Source organism: Oncorhynchus tshawytscha, linkage group LG03, assembly GCF_018296145.1.
Source record: "Oncorhynchus tshawytscha isolate Ot180627B linkage group LG03, Otsh_v2.0, whole genome shotgun sequence".
NCBI lineage: Eukaryota > Metazoa > Chordata > Actinopteri > Salmoniformes > Salmonidae > Oncorhynchus > Oncorhynchus tshawytscha.
The window spans coordinates 40526186-40544169 of record NC_056431.1 but is presented as its reverse complement, the minus strand read 5'-3'; the positions used below and the strand labels follow the sequence as shown (position 1 = coordinate 40544169).

Here is a 17984-nt window from a genome sequence, read left to right as displayed (position 1 = left end):
GTGCACTGAAACCACTGAAGTCATCTCCTTCGGTGTCGGAGTTGAATAGCCTCAGAATTGCTTCATCCGATGTTGGAACGCTGCCCTCTTCAACACGCAGCAGTCCAGCCTTTCGAAACCCGTTGATGATAGTGGATTTTTTGACAATGCTCCACGCTGTCAGCAGCTCTATTTCCTTTTCCAACAGCCAGATCGATCGCCTTCAACTTGAAAGCTGCATCATATGCATTTCTCTGTGTCTTTGCCACGATGAGGGTGACAAAATGACTACCGTAATCAGAATGATGGGAAGTTTGAGCGCGCACGATTTACGTCACATTATGTGACGGTGCTCAGATTTTTGGCGGCATGAATCTTGTGAAAGCGGGAAAAATCCATAGATTTAGCCGCGTCAATGTATAAACCGCAAGGTTCAAAGCATGGGAAAAAAGTAGCGGCTTATAGCCCGGAAATTACGGTATATCAAATATTACCCCAATACATCTTTTCCATTCAAAACTCCTCAATGATTTAAGAATACGTCCCAAATGACAATCTATTTCCTATAAAGTGCACTACTTTTTACCATAGCAACCCTACCACCCACCACCCCCAAACAGCCCTCGTCAGTAGCTGAAACGCCTCCTCTCACCTGCCTGCCAACTCTGTTGTTGTGGAGCCTCATCCTGGCATGGATGTCCTTGTATGTCTCGCGCGAGTCCAGGAAGTCCCTGGAGAACTTCTCCCCAAAGTCCACGTCGGGGCTGCAGCCTCCCCACTCCCAGGAGTCCTGAGGCCCGGGCAGGTCTGCAGGGAAGTGCTCCATGACTCCGTGCACCATGCCCTTCCCCCGGTGGATGGCCTCCAGCTGCAACCGGTTCAGTTTGATGCGGAAAGCCTCCTCATCGCCTCTCCGCTTCTCGTCGCAGCCGCACGCCTTCAGCTTCCCCATGGAGCAGGCATTGGACACGGCGTGGACCACGCCCGCTGCCGCGATGGCGTATGCAAAGGCGCTCTCTCGGAAACCTACAAGAGATGAAGAGAAATAAAAGATTAACAATAGAGATCCTATCCTGTTATAGTCCTTTTGATTCCTACTGCACATACAAGTACAGCTCAGTAGATTACTATCTGTGGAGCTATACAGAAGTCCAATGAGCCCTGATGGGTTTTTGAGATACACTGCAGTACCAGTATAAAACCCACCCTACCTCACAGCACAACAGAGGCAGAAACATCTGGGACAACAGCAATTAAACCAAAACACTTGCATGTCTCCAGGCCCAGGGGCTGAGAGTGAACAAACCCCCACCATCCTTTCAACATAAGGATCTGACAGTGATCATTAACAGGGCTGGAAGTGGCCGGTGGTGGTGCAGCAGATGTGAGCTCCGTATTGTTAATCCCCTTTAAAGCTCTCCCTTTATTGAGCTCTCCAGCATGTTTACAATTAACCTGGCTACTGTCGGAAACCATTTGATCTGCCTGCCAAATCACACACAGCAGCCGCACAGCGTCTCAGCCCTAATCAGGCCAGTATGGGCTGCTCTGTCATGCCATGCATGTTATGGGTGACAGGCGGAACAAAAAGAAATAGCAGAAAGTTACCAGTACTAGGGTTTCAAAATGACGTTTTTTTCCCAGAAATCCTAGGTTAGAGGATTTCGGATTTCCTGCTTATTGCTTTCTGATTCCGGGAATCTTCCAACGGGGATTTCTGGAAAACCTGGAAAGGTTGGGAAAGTTACCAGAATCTTGCAGCACTTGACAGCACATGCTGTAAGTAGGCCCACATAAATACATATTATTCTACACATCTCTGACAGAAGGTTCACATGTGTAAAGGCGATTTTGAGGACCTTACTCGTGTTGTTCGTGCAGAATCCTAACATTGTTACAGCAACTTAATGCGCCTAGAGTTTCTCTGTCCAGTACGGCCCATTCCAAAGGGTTACAGGGTAACATACAGAGCATATTCACCACAGGTGTCTGTCTATAATGTACTCTCCTTAGTGGTGATCAGAGCTAATAGCCTGTAACCATGACTCCCCGAGTTCCTATAAAACCAGCCCTTCTCAGAATCACTTACAGAAGAGGGGAAAAAAAGTGTTATAAAATAAACATGTTTGGAACATACTCAAGACTTTAAAGGGGAGATCTGCAGTTGCTACATCCATTTTTAGGCTTATAAATGAATGGTAATGTACTAATTGATTCTTGAATATGACTTAGCCTCATGAGCTTAGTTCAACTGCCGTAGTTGTAAATAAACACTATATTAAAACATGGTTAAAAGTGTAATTGTGATATCATGAATGGTAAGTCCTTGCATCCGTAGCTCTGCCTATGAATTTGAGAGTGTTTGCATTTCTCCAGCTCCATCCCTCAGCTTTCTACTGAAACGGGAGGGGAGTACGATTTGGGATTGATTCAACTGCTTTCAGTTTGAGGGGGAAATGATATTACTACAAACAGTCCAAATGTGTCACTGTTGTAGAGATGCTCAGTGTTACTTATCCTGTGTTACTTCAACTTGTGATATTTGTAACAATGATCTTCTTACTTTTTGATGACAAAAAGAAGACATGATCAAGAAAGAATTCGATTGGTCACATTTGTATCATTTAAAAACTCCCAACTGTAACTGTTATTGTTAAATATGTATAGGTATACAGTATCAATTAGAAATGACATTTGGAGGCCAAAAAAAGGTGCCGAAGTTTGAACAAGTCCTAAACTGGCCATGACCCCAGTTCAATGCATATTGGGGCTTGTAAAGAAAGCCTTAAAGAAAAGCAACCCAAGTGTATAGAGGATAGATAAGATATAGTCGATGATGTTCCATTGATCATCCCCTATTCACTCACTCATACACACGCACGTACACACGCACACACACACACACAGTCGTTTTTCCGCCTCTCCAACTCCCCATGATTCCATGGGGGATGGAGGACCGCACTTAGATGCAGCCCAGAGACACAGACATGAAAATGCTGTTTTAGATTTCCTCCCTAGCAGACTGAGGCGAGAGACCTGGAACAAATCAATCTAACAAATAATTTAAAGTGAGAGGCACGCCCGGCTGAACTGATGGCTGAGGAAGTGGGAAAATGAATGAAAGATTAAAGAAAACTGTCACTTTGTGTTACAGAAACCAACTAAACAGGTTTATGTATTACCACTGAGAGTTGGGAAAGTGCTGTGAGCCAATTCACAGCACTTGCACTGACAGAGAGTAAAAGCATTAGCCGGGCCCCGAGAAGGCTCACTTTATGTGTCTCACTGGCTTTTTAGCCTAGTTTTAATTCAGACTAACGTAGAAATATGGCCCCATAAAGTATGTCAGAATAAATCAACAAGCAGATACATGTTTGAGGTAAAGAGGATATGTTTCCTGTAGTAAAATTAGATATCCAAACAAACAATTGGATAGGGCATGCATAATATGCTGCATTCGCAAAATCCACTCATAAAAGCTTCTAAACTAAAACTTTTATTAGCTTAATAGTGTCATATCTGTCGTTTCGCTACTGTATTTCCTACTGTATGACTTGTTGAAGTAGTACAAGAAAATATATTTCATATAATGCAACCATGTAACGAAATATTCATTCAAAGTATGCATTTCTTAGCGGATGAATCAACTCATTTGAAAACGTTTGTTTTTGCCTCAGGCAAAACATACCCATCCATAACCAAACACCAGAGATCTAACAACAAATGCTGTGTGTAAAGTGAATGAGTAAAAAGGGGACGTGTGGGATAGGTCCCAAATGGTATCCTATTCCCTTCATAGCGTAATACGTTTTACAAGTAAGGGCACTGTAGGGAATAGTGCACTATAGGGAATAGGGTGCCATTTGGGATGCAGGTGTGGGAATCAGAAGCACCATTTTTTTAAACTCAGGAGGGGTCCCTACCCCGTACTGTCTGTTAGGTGACTCACCTCGTTTGAAAACCACACTATCGTATGGGATCTTGTTCCTGGTCTCCAGGCTGGAGCAGTTCCACCTGTGTCCTCTGAACTGGTGCTGGCACTCATGGATGGCGATCTGGATGCCTTGGATGGCCGAGGCGGTGACGTCGGGGTTTCTCATGCACACCTCCAGTTGTCTGTGGTTCAGTCCAGGCAGGGTCAAGCACACGGTGTTAGCATTGAGAATGGGGTCGATATTGGGGATCTTCAGCCCAAGAATCTTGTTGGAATCTACCCTGGAACACAGAAGGTTTGATGTTAAGGTGTGTCTGTACTGTAGCACATGATTGATACTTCTGTGGCATGTAAATCATTTGTAACAACTGTCATTTACATGACAGGAGTCGGGTGTTTTACAGTATTACACTTCTGAGAGTTTATGGTTGTAAATTGTTTCTGACAGTATTGACTCATGAAGTAGTCGAAGGTCGAAAAGTGGTGATTTTATTGTTATGCATTCTGAATTATATTGCCTGTTGCACACACACACACGCACACACATGTGTACACACATGTGCACACACACACACACACCCACCCACCACACACACACACACACACACACACCCACACACACACACATACACACACACACACACACATGGGGGCGCGAGCACACACACCAGTCAATCTCAGGAAGTTCATTACATAAATATCCATTTGTGCAACCATTCATATTGGCAGAGTTGTTACTGTAAATGCCAGGACTGATCAAAGAAACATGTTTCTGAAATGTCATTGATAAAATAACAGATTGCATTTCTACAACTCATTGTGCCATGTCTCAAAGCACTCTGTGACATCAAACCTTAAGTCCCGCAGTCAGGTATGGCATGAAGGGGCATGTCACCAGAGAGGATGGACACCATGTTAACAGGAATGGAAAATAGACACTCAGTTCAAACATGGTGGGATAACTTTTTAGAGTCATTGAAAAATCCTAAGAGCAAATTCACATCACTTTGATTCTGAGTAGAAAAGTACTTGGGAACATTCATGTAAATCATGAAAGAAATGTAGTCTGTCTGTGATGCAGCATCCTCATCAGTAAAACAGTTACGCAGAAGTAAACATTTGATATCCCTTTAAATCAACTTTGGGTTTTTACAATAGTCTAAGCAGGATACCTGCACTGACCCAGTGTGGAACAAAGATCGTTTTTTTGTTGTCGTTGCTGACATCTCCTAAAAATCTCCATGTGCATTACATTATCATGCAAAGAGTCTGATCTTTATGACAGTAAAGTTAGTCACCACGTCAATAATATGATACGTATTATTCAGTTGTGACAAACTCATATAATGCTAAATGAACATGATTTGTGAAGTTAAAGTTATTCGGGGTTATTTATTGTACAGTACTTAATTGCACAATATGATTTGTGAACAAGAGCAATGCCTACAATGAACCTATAGTTGTGCCAACATAGACTAGAGTAGAGTGTAAACTGTAGCTAGGTGCTGCAAAATGTAAATAAAATCACAGCCGAAAATAATGTAGCAACTGTAGGTTGTATAGTGGTGCAAACTTTAGATAAACTCGGGAACATTCATTATTTCATTAACTTGTGAGTATATATATCGAAGATGAATGACTACACCAGCAAAAGTAAAAGACGACTATTCAAAGAAATCTTCAGGTAAAAAATATTGAAGTAAGCAAATGAAACTTCTCAACTCACCTTTGATTGAACATAGTGATTGCAATCACAAGACATAATAGGCGGCAGAACGAGAAATCCATTGTGTCGCTTGTTTTTGACAAAAGATAAGAAATAACATAGAGCGGTGTATAACAAGTTATATGTCCCTCTAATATCTGTCCACTCCAGAGTTCCGGGGGACGCGCTTTGAGGATGACAGGTCGTGAGCTCAAGTATGGATCTGATTTGAGAACTGATACAAGACTGACAAAGTGCTGGACGTACCTAACGACTGCAGGACAAGTCATTCAAAGAACGACACTAGTTTGACTGCACTATCTGTCAACTTATTGAATGAAGATAATAAGTTGGAAGAGAGACGACTAAACACTCTTGCATGCTATCGCACATCTGCACAATTGTACGACAGCTCCGCCAAGATATTTGCATTGGAATACATCCGAAAGTCGTGAGTGTACTAACAGCGCGCTATCTGGAGTCTCGTTGACTTGTGATGATTTGATTATACTGATAGCATTTCTAAACTACACCACTTACCACTTTGCCAGCCCACCTCTACGTCACTCAGAGTAACTAATAGCGGCAGAGGAGGACAACCCACCGACTGGGCACACACTGGTTGAATCAATGTTGTTTCCACATCATTTTAACACAATGATGTTGAGCCAACGTGGAATAGATGTTGAATGTATGTCTGTGCCCAGTAGGCACTGGGCATAAACTGGTTGAATCAACGTTGTTTCAACTTAATTTGTTAATGTATTGTGACATGGAAAATACATTGGATTTGCAAAACGTCATGCATTTAAAATGTTGTTTTGAGGGTGAAATTTCAACCACAGGGTTATGTCATCATGGTAACCAATTTTCAACATGTTGTTTTGAGGATAAATTTGAAATAATGTCAGATCTGGAACATTATATCCACTATCAGAAAAAAAAACTGTAGGCTGGGCAGCACCTCCTACTGGAGAGTTGATCTAAGAACTTATAAGTCATATCAATTATTCTATTTAGGCCTATATTCATGGATTTTCACTGAGAAATGTGCTAGCTAATGACAGACAACATTGCCATTTGTCTGAAGTACATTTGACAACATGATGATAACAGCAAAGTTGTGTCCTGCTAAATATGTGCCTACTTCAGCAACGTCATTGTAGTCCCCGAGGTCCTATAATGTAATTTAGAGAACACAGCCATTAGCCCACGTTCTACTTTTGAGCATCATATGTGCTTGAGGAGTCTGCAGAATATTGATAACATTGGCAACTATGCGACCGAGTGATGGGGGTGCAACCCATGAACAGCATTTGCGAAGTCATCAACCGCTATTACTACAATTCAACTCAGGGTTCAACTAAAAATAGACAACACATATAGGCCAAGGATTTCAAGCTTTGGTTGATTTCATATGTAATCTTCAAGTTAACAATGAATGTGTTGGATTCACGTCTCCATCGCAGCTATAAAAAAATCTAAGTTAAAGAATAGGACTAAATCAAATCAAACTTTATTAAAAGTGCATTTAAAAGTTTGATTTAATTCGATTTGGTCCTATTCTTTAACTTTTGGTCGAGATGGAGACGTGAATTGAACATCTCGATTGTTCATTTGTAGACAAACTGGATATTAAATTGTGAATTGTGTCAAAATCTAAAGTTGTTCAAAGCCATTGTGATATTACTTATCTTGGGCTTTTACGAGAGTGGAAAAAAAAAAAATATATATATATATATATATATAAATAATAACATTTAGCCACCAGTGTATTCTGGCAATTGAAGTCACAACATGAGTTCATATGGTCTGAACTAGGGGGACTCTATAAGACTGGGGGTAGTTATACTCTATTGCAAAGGTATCCCACTATCTTCTTCATACTGCTGCAGTCAACCACCACTGTGAGCCATTACAACTGAGTCACTATTCTGCTATATTACTCATATATTGCTTTCCTCGGGTCAGATTCATTACAGTGGACACATTTCCTCGCTGAGAATGAATAGCAAGATGTTGCAAGCTCAAGAAAAACAAAAAAATACTGCTTCCATCTGGTGAGCTGGGGTTTTCTGCCAAGCAGAAGTGCTGTCAGGATTCTAACACACGGAGCCTAATTGTTTCCCATTGTTCACTGGGTAATACATTTCCTGTTCAATTAAATGTATCATAAGTGACATGGGGGGAAAAAATGGTTTTGTCCTAATTCAGCCAAGTGTACTTCTAACTTACAAAATGAGTTGCTTTACTCAAATGACTCGAGGCAATCGGTTTCCTGAAATCGTCAGTGTCCTGTCCTGACACACTGTATTCATATTGCAGGATAGGCCCTATATATTCACTCATTTGAATACTCCCCAATATTGTTTATTGCCAGTTCTAATGACATGTCCCACCTCTTCTGTCCACCTATCAGTGTCTTGATGTTACAGTGACTTCAGAAAGTATTCACACCCCTTGACTTTCTCCACATTTTGTCGCGTTAAAGCCTGAATTTGAAATGGATTCAATTGAGATTTTGTGTCACTGATCGACACACAGTACCCCGTAATGTCAAAGCGGAATTTAGTTTAAAACATTTTTTACAGATAAATTGGGAATGAAAAGCTCAAATGTCTTGAGTTAATAAGTATTCAACCCCTTTGTTATGGCAAGCCTAAATAAGTACAGGAGTAAACATTTTCTTAACAAGTTACATAATAAGTAGCATGAAGTCATAGTGGTTAACATGATTTTTGAATGACTATCCCATCTCTGTACCACGCACATACAATTATCTGTAAGGTCCCTCAGTCGAGAAGTGAATTTCAAACACAAATTCAACCACAAAGACCAGGAAGGTTTTCCAATGCCTCGTAAAGAACGGCACCTATTGGTAGATGGGTAAAACTAAAAAAGCAGATGATACATATCTCTTTGAAGATGGTGATAGGTAAACAGTGAGGATGGATCAACAACATTGTAGTTACTCCACAATACTAACCTAAATGACAGAGTGAAAGGAAGCATGCACAGAATATAAGGCACTAAAGTAATACTGCAACAAATGTGGCAAAGAAATTCACTTTTTGTCCTGAGTACAACACATTATGTTTGGGGCAAATCCAACACAACACATCTCTAAGTATCACTTTTCATATTTTCAAGCATGGTAGTGGCTGCATCATGTTTTGGGTATGCTTGTCATCAGCAAGGACTACAGAGTTTTTTAGGATCAAAATAAATGTAATAGAGCTAAGTGCAGGCAAAATCCTAGAGGAAAACCTGTTTCAGTCTGCTTTCCAACAGACACAGGGAGACAAATTCACCTTTCAGCAGGACAATAACCTGCAACAGAAGGCCAAATATACACTGGAAATGCTTACCAAGATGACATTGAATGTTCCTGAGTTGCCTAGTTACAGTTTTGACTTACAGTACCAGTCAAAAGTTTGGACACACCTACTCATTCAAGGATTTTCTACATTGTAGAATAATAGTGAAGACATCTAGACTATTAAATAACACAAATGGAATAATTTAGTAACCAAAAAAGTGTAAAACAAATTATTTAAAGTTGCCACACTTTGCCTTGATGACAGATTTGCACACTCTTGGCATTCTCTCAAACAGCTTCATGAGGTAGTCACCTGGAAATGCATTTCATTTAACAGGTGTGCCTTGTTAAAAGTTAATATGTGGAATTTCTTTCCTTCTTAATGGTTATTTTTATTAGTATTTTTGTTGTTGTTGTATTTCTCATTTAAATATATATACGCAACCGTTCAAACGTTTGGTGTCACTTAGAATGTCCTTGTTTTTGAAAGAAAAGCTCATTTTTTTGTCTATTAAAATAACATAAAATTGATCAGAGATAGTGTTGACATTGTTAATGTTTTAAATGACTATTACAGCTGGAAATTGCAGATGTTTTATGGAATATCTACATAGGCGTACGGAGGCCCATTACCAGCAACCATCACTCCTGTGTTCCAATGGCACGTTGTGTTAGCTAATCCAAGTTAATCATTTTAAAAGGCTAGTTGATCATTAGAAAACCCTTTTCCAATTGTATTAGCACAGATGAAAACTGATGTTCTGATTAAAGAAGCAATACAACGATCCTTCCTTAGACTAGTTGAGTATCTGGAGCATCAGTATTTGTGGGTTCGATTACAGGCTCAAAATGGCCAGAAACAAAGACCTTTCTTCTGAAACAGCGCAAAATGTCTCTAACCAGAATAGAAAGAGGAGTCGGAGGCCCCGGTGCACAACTGAGCAGGAGGACAAGTACATTAGAGTGTCTAGTTTGAGGAGGGAGAATCTCCCATGAACTTTGAGTGGAAGGTTGTACTGCATTGTTGCTCAGATAGCAGAAAGGATGCTATGGTAACTCTCACAATCGAATGTGTCTTTTCTCAAAATCATCTCCCTCCCCATCTGAAAATTGGCAGATGTGAAAAAAGAAACATATTAGAATAGAATAACTTATTAGAATTGAATTGAATAGCTTTAACCCCAACCCTAACCCTTATTATGGTAATAGATTTACATTACGTTTGCACTACATGTACATTAACAATACTGTATTTACAGCACTAACAGTTTTAGTAGATATATACAGCACTATGTTGCTGAGAAAACTGTCCGCCGACAGCTCAAAAGCTCATGCCAAGTTCATGTTTCTTGGAGAGTTTTGTAAAGGAATAAGAAGAAGGTTAGCCAATTACAACAATTTCACAGACTAATAGGTAAATACTTGAGAGTACATCAAGAGAGGTGGAGAAACTACAAGACAAACTATGTCGAAAAGAACACAGAGCTCTCCACTTATAGGAGCATGCAGACAAATAATAGCTAAGAGTTGGAGGAATAATCAGTGTTTGGAATGGATCGGTATTATTACAATTTAATCAAAATAAGAGAGAGTCACGGTTCCTGAGAGTTAAATTATGGGCTAATGCAGGACTATTAGAGGATTGAGGAATACACTTCTACAATAGGCCTACATCTCAGACAATTGCAGTGGGCTATAGATCCGGACCAGTACTTTGGTCAATACTTCTGCCTGCCTGTTTTTATTTCCATAGTAACAACCACTATAGAAATTTAGTGATTGTTGTACAGAAAGATTGTGCTGAATTTTTATTTAAAAAAAAAAGAGACTTACAGTATACCAGGGCTCTGTAATGCCGGGAATGAACTTCTTTAAAGTCTTAAGCCAAGACCTTATAAAAAAATGTTGTAAAGATGTTGATTATTGAAACTGCACTGTTAAACTGATGCAAAGTGCAACAGAAAGGTTAGGCCGACCTTGTTATTCCTTTTTATCTGTGTTGCAATCTTCTGGGTGGAAGAACAGTATGGTTTTAATCAATTAACGAGTCATTGCGGTACAACAAAAAATAGTTTGGGGATGAGTGAAACCTTATTTAGGACCGTCATTAACGACTCACAGAAGGTACACTAATCTGTCGCCTAGGGGAGACTTTAAATTTAGCAAAACCTTTCGTGGGCTGTTGAAAAATGGGGCGGGCTTTGTTTCGATGTTAGCGAGAGAAATGAGCCAGAGAGAGTGTGGTGTCTATGCACTACTCTACATGTTTATTTATCTGGAAATGCTGGAGGTCAGGCTGAAATAGGGTGTTTCGTAAATGGCAGCCTATTCCTATGTAGTGCGCTAATTGTGAGTCCTTCAAAATCAAATCAAAATCAATCAAAGTTTACTGGTCACGTACACAGATTTGAAGTGCAGTAACAGCTAGCAATAAAAAACAAAACAATACACACATAATCCAGAAAAATATAAAAATAAGTTGAGGATGAGCCATGACTAGAATACAGTATCTACATGTAAAGTCGGTGAAACAGCATGTAAACGTTATTAAAGTGACCAGTGTTAAATGACTATGTACATAGGGCAGCAGTTTATAAGGTGCAAGGTAGAGTATCGGGTGGTAGCCCGGCTAGAACAGTGACTAAGGTTCAGGGCAGGGTACTGGGCGTAGGCTGGCTAGTGGTGACTGTTTAACAGTCTGATGGCCTGGAGATAGAAGCTGTTTTTCAGTCTCTCGGTCCCAGCTTTGATGCACCTTCACTGTCTCCGCCTGAGGTCCTATGGGCTCTATATAAGGAATCGGGTGCCATTTGGATGAAACTTGCCACTCTCAGCTTCTCTCTGATATCTGACATGCATTGGAGTACGAGAGGAAACAAATCAGTAGCGTAGTGAGAAATGTGTGGTGGTGGGGGGGGGGGGTGCAGAAACAGTTACATTTCTGTGCAATTCTACAGATTTTGCCATGGGGCAGAGATGAACATTTGCAGTTGTATAGCTAATCTTGCTATTCTACACATTTTATCATGAGGCTGAGATAAAACATTGCTGTGTTAAAGCTCATTTCCTGCAATTCTACACATTTTGCCATGGGACAGAGAGGAAAATGTGCAGTTGTATAGCTAATCTTGCTATTCTACACATTTTGCCATGAGGCTGGGAGAAAATGTTGCCGTTTTAAAGCTATTGGTTTGTTGACTGTGATAAAGGCACTGGTGAGACACTGGATTATGAGCTATCTTGTTTGTTAAATGAAAAAATGAAGTACAGTAGGCAGCGGCATGTTGCATATACATGTAGCTGTAGAAACATATGCCTCAATGCGGTCATATTCATAGCTTATTGGGCGTGTGGGTTTCAGTTAGTTATTTTTGGCCACCCATCCCATGAGAGTGAATGTCATTCCTGTTCATATGAATGTCATTCCAGTGCACTGCTTGCTATGAATTCTATCTGATGGTGTTTGCATGTTTAGGTAAAAAGACGAATAATGTCCCGTTTGCAGAGGTAGGTAAGTACTGAAAATGTATACTTAAACCTCTTAAGTTACAAATGTAGGTACTTTGTTACACCTAATGATAAACTGTGATAGCAAACAAAAGGAAAGACAACTTAGTGTAACTGATTTGATGTTAATGTATTATTTAAGCCTGTCAGCATCATCTTGTGGACCCCAAGAATAGTAGAGGCTGCGTTAGCCGCTCCTTGCTCGCACAAACTTTTTCAGTTCTGCCCACAAATGTTCTATAGGATTGAGGTCAGGGCTTTGGGATGGCCACTCCAATACCTTGACTTTGTTGTCCTTAAGCCATTTTGCCACAACTTTGGAAGTATGCTTGGGGTCATTGTCCATTTGGAAGACCCATTTGCGACCAAGCTTTAACTGATGGCTTGTGATGTGGCTTCAATATATCACATCATTTTCCTGCCTCATGACGCCTTCTATTTTGTGAAGTGCACCAGTTCCTCCTGCAGCAAAACACCCCCACAATTAATCTGTCTGTAAACAGTTTTTTCAAAAATGACTTGTGTCATGTACAAAGTAGACGTCCTAACCGACTTGCCAAAACTATAGTTTGTTAACAAGAAATTTGTGGAGTGGTTGAAAAACGAGTTTTAATGACTCCAACCTAAGTGTATGTAAACTAGTTTTAATGACTCCAACCTAAGTGTATGTAAACGAGTTTTAATGACTCCAACCTAAGTGTATGTAAACGAGTTTTAATGACTCCAACCTAAGTGTATGTAAACGAGTTTTAATGACTCCAACCTAAGTGTATGTAAACGAGTTTTAATGACTCCAACCTAAGTGTATGTAAACGAGTTTTAATGACTCCAACCTAAGTGTATGTAAACTAGTTTTAATGACTCCAACCTAAGTGTATGTAAACGAGTTTTAATGACTCCAACCTAAGTGTATGTAAACTAGTTTTAATGACTCCAACCTAAGTGTATGTAAACTAAGTGTATGAGTTTTAATGACTCCAACCTAAGTGTATGTAAACGAGTTTTAATGACTCCAACCTAAGTGTATGTAAACTAGTTTTAATGACTCCAACCTAAGTGTATGTAAACGAGTTTTAATGACTCCAACCTAAGTGTATGTAAACTAGTTTTAATGACTCCAACCTAAGTGTATGTAAACGAGTTTTAATGACTCCAACCTAAGTGTATGTAAACTAGTTTTAATGACTCCAACCTAAGTGTATGTAAACGAGTTTTAATGACTCCAACCTAAGTGGATGTAAACAAGTTTTAATGACTCCAACCTAAGTGTATGTAAACGAGTTTTAATGACTCCAACCTAAGTGTATGTAGACGAGTTTTAATGACTCCAACCTAAGTGTATGTAAACGAGTTTTAATGACTCCAACCTAAGTGTATGTAAACGAGTTTTAATGACTCCAACCTAAGTGTATGTAAACGAGTTTTAATGACTCCAACCTAAGTGTATGTAAACGAGTTTTAATGACTCCAACCTAAGTGTATGTAAACGAGTTTTAATGACTCCAACCTAAGTGTATGTAAACGAGTTTTAATGACTCCAACCTAAGTGTATGTAAATGAGTTTTAATGACTCCAACCTAAGTGTATGTAAACGAGTTTTAATGACTCCAACCTAAGTGTATGTAAATGAGTTTTAATGACTCCAACCTAAGTGTATGTAAACAAGTTTTAATGACTCCAACCTAAGTGTATGTAAACGAGTTTTAATGACTCCAACCTAAGTGTATGTTAACAAGTTTTAATGACTCCAACCTAAGTGTATGTAAATGAGTTTTAATGACTCCAACCTAAGTGTATGTAAACTAGTTTTAATGACTCCAACCTAAGTGTATGTAAACGAGTATAAATGACTCCAACCTAAGTGTAAGTAAACTAGTATTTTAATGACTCCAACCTAAGTGTATGTAAACTAGTTTTAATGACTCCAACCTAAGTGTATGTAAACGAGTTTTAATGACTCCAACCTAAGTGCATGTAAACGAGTTTTAATGACTCCAACCTAAGTGTATGTAAACGAGTTTTAATGACTCCAACCTAAGTGTATGTAAACGAGTTTTAATGACTCCAACCTAAGTGTATGTAAACGAGTTTTAATGACTCCAACCTAAGTGTATGTAAACTTCCGACTTCAACTGTAACTGTATTCCCCACTATTTGCGTGATATTTGTTCGCTAGCTAGACTTTAATTAAAACCTAACATGTAGACTACCTATCCATACTGTAGATGCTACTACTACTACTGCTGTAGACAAAGATCCCAACATGTGTCTACTACATGAAGTTGAAACAGTGGACCTTGAAGGTGAGGCAGTTGTTTTGTAGCAGCAGTAGCATAACTAGACCATTTTTAAATTGTAAAGTTAGGCACATGATGACTTAGACAGACTTAAATACGTATTCTATTTGATATGTATACCATTAAAAAAATGTTTTTCTTCAGTAGTACATGTTTAGTATGGTAACCTTTGTAGGAGCAAACATTAAACCTAAAATTCCCTTTGTTAACTCACTTCCTAGTGCCTAGAGAGCCCCAGGTAGGCAGAATCTCAGCCGAAAGCTGTCAGACAGACTCTGATGCAGAGGAGAGCAGGGAGGAGGAAGAGGAGTTGAGAGAGTAGCAGCAGTGCTGGTGAAGGGGTGACAGAAGAGATTTGAACAAGCAAGTAATAAGGGAAAGGAAGAGTATGGACAGATTCGAAGATTCGGAGCTATTGTTCGCAGACTAGCCAACAGGTGTGGTGATGAGACAGAACTGTATAAAATCATGCCCCCAGACTCAGAAGCCAAGCCATTCCACAACTATTTACAGTACAGTAAGTCACCAAAACAGAAGAGAAAAGGTACAGAGAGACTGGCTTATTTATAGTTAGAGTGTAAAGGCATTATATTGCATCCCATGTGTTCTTTTTTCTCATGAGCAAAGTAAACCATTACCCAGTCCTCTGAATAGTAAGGATGGCTAAGATATCATCACTGAAATGGTGGAGAATGTAGGACAATCCACCAGAGCACGAGGACGATGTGTCTCACAAGAACTGTTACTGGGAATGAACAAATCTGCAGCATACAGAAAACAACAGCTACAGGTATAGACAGTCAGCTGCAGAAGCAAACCCAGTCAGTAATGTATAAAAACATAGCACTTTTAGAAAGGATTTTGGATGGGACACTGTACTTAGCATCTAGGCATCTGCCATTCTGGGGGAAATCACTTAATATTGACGATGTGCATAATGGACATTACCTACTGTAGGCTTACTTGAATTGTTGTCAAATTATGACCCGCTATTAGGTGAGCACTTACAGAAAGTCAGGGACCAATAGAAATGAGCACGACTGACTCTTTACCTCAGCCCTGAGAGCCAAAACGTGTTCATAGGAATATATGGTCAAAGGGTGTTGAGAACAATACTTTATGAAAGAGAAGATGCAATCTATTACTCGGTTGTATGTGACGCAACTCCAGACATTTCCCATACTGAGGCAAATGTATTATTGGTGAGATACGTCCACAACGATAAAGTTCAGGGAACAGGTAAATGGGAAATAATTGAACGTTTTCTTGAATTTAAAGACTTTGCTAGGAAGACAGGCAGTGACATTTCTGAAATGATTTTGAGTGCATTAGGAGGGCCTGGCATTGCAGAGCAGATTGCCGTGGTGAAGGCTATGTTAATGGTGCAAGTATGTCAGGGAAAGGGAAGGGAGTTCAAGCACACATACTGGAAAAGAATCCACTGGCCACATTTAATTTTTTATTTATTTATTTAACCTTTATTTAACCAGGTAAGCTAGTTGAGAACAAGTTCTCATTTGCAACTGCGACCTGGCCAAGAATAAAGCAAAGCAGTGCGACAGAAACAACAACACAGAGTTACACGTGGAATAAACAAGAGTACAGTCAATAACACAATAGAAAAAAAAGAAAGTCTATATACAGTGTGTGCAAATGGCATGAGGAGGTAAGGCAATAAATAGGCCATAGGAGTAAAGTAATTACAATTTAGCAGATTAACACTGGAGTGATAAATGATCAGATGATGATGAGCAGATGATGTTGTGTAAGTAGTGATACTGGTGTGCAAAAGAGCAGCAACGTAAATAAAAAAACAATATGGGGATGAGGTAGGTAGATTGGGTGGGCTATTTACAGATGGACTATGTACAGCTGCAGCGATCGGTTAGCTGCTCAGATAGCTGATGTTAAATGTTAGTGAGGGAAATGTAAGTCTCCAGCTTCAGTGATTTTTGCAATTCGTTCCAGTTACTGGCAGCAGAGAACTGGAAGGAAAGGCGCTGTCCAGATTGTCTAGCCCAGCGGATTTGTACGAGTCCAGATTTTGCAGCTCTTTCAGAACATCTGCTGTCTGGATTTGGGTGAAGGAGAAGCCGGGGAGGCTCGGGCAAGTAGCTGTGGGGGGGCAGAGCTGTTGGCCGGGTTGGGGTAGCCAGGAGGAAAGCATGGCCAGCTGTAGAGAAATGCTTATTGAAATTTTGGATTATCATGGATTTATCGGTGGTGAACGTGTTACCTAGCCTCAGTGCAGTGGGCAGCTGGGAGGAGGTGCTCTTGTTCTCCATGGACTTTACAGTCTCCCAAAACGTTTTGGAGTTAGAGCTACAGGATGCACATTTCTGTTTGAAAAAGCTAGCCTTTGCTTTCCTGACTGACTGTATGTATTGGTTCCTGACTTGGTCAGGATAATATCTATGAGGGTGCCCATGTTTACGGATTTAGGGTATCTGGTGGTTTTCTTGATAATTTGTGTGAGATTGAGGGCATCTAGCTTAGATTGTAGGACTGCTGGGGTGTTAAGCATATCTCAGTTGAGGTCACCTAACAGAACGAACTCTGAAGACAGATGGGGGGAAATCAATTCACATATGGTGTCCAGGGCACAGCTGGGAGCTGAGGGGGTCTATAACAGGCAGCAACAGTGAGAGAATTATTTCTGGAGAGATTCATTTTTAAAATTAGAAGCTCGAACTGTTTGGGCATACTCACCTTGTGCATCCCATACTCTTAATCTTGTGGGTGTACATGCAGCTCAGTCGTGCCCAGAAGTATCAACCTTTTTTCACTGTGTGAATTGTCTTTACAATCTGTTCAGTGCCAGCCCAGAGAGATGGGCCATCCTCAAGTTTTAAAAAAAATGGCTGCTGTCTTAATCGCCTTTCAGACACGTGATGGAGTGTGTGTATTGCTGCGGTCCGACCGGTGGCAACTCATTTACCGTCTATCATCAAGGCCCTAGACATGCTTCTTGCTACCTGCAGCCTGACAAACGAAGACAAATCTGAGACAAAGCATCTGAAAAGCTACTTCAATCAATCAATCAATCAAATGTATTCCTAAAGCCCTTCTTACATCAGCTGATGTCACAAAGTGTTGTACAGAAACCCAGCCTAAAACCCAAAACAGTGGCTAGGAAAAGCTCCCTGGAAAGGCCAGAACCTAGGAAGAAACCTAGAGAGGAACCAGGCTATGAGGGGTGGCCAGTCCTCTTCTGGCTGTGCCGGTTGGAGATTATAACAGAAC

General features: G+C 40.2%; 1 protein-coding gene across 4 annotated transcripts in view; it reads right to left on the bottom strand.

Moving 5' to 3' along the window:
- LOC112235528 (protein Wnt-10a) overlaps window positions 1-6121 on the bottom strand; it is a 35710-nt gene extending 29589 nt beyond the window's left edge. For all 4 annotated transcript variants that reach the window (XR_006082332.1, XR_006082336.1, XR_006082333.1 and 1 more), the window contains exons 1-3: window positions 5640-6121; window positions 3929-4194; window positions 632-1005 (exon numbers count right to left, since the gene is read on the bottom strand). Coding sequence is in view for 1 of the 4 variants with exons in the window: in XM_024403983.2 (XP_024259751.1) it covers window positions 632-1005; window positions 3929-4194; window positions 5640-5908 (909 nt within the window). In the remaining 3 variants the exon portion in view is untranslated. The remainder of the gene's footprint in view (window positions 1-631; window positions 1006-3928; window positions 4195-5639) is intronic.
- Window positions 6122-17984: the final 11863 nt, after the last annotated feature.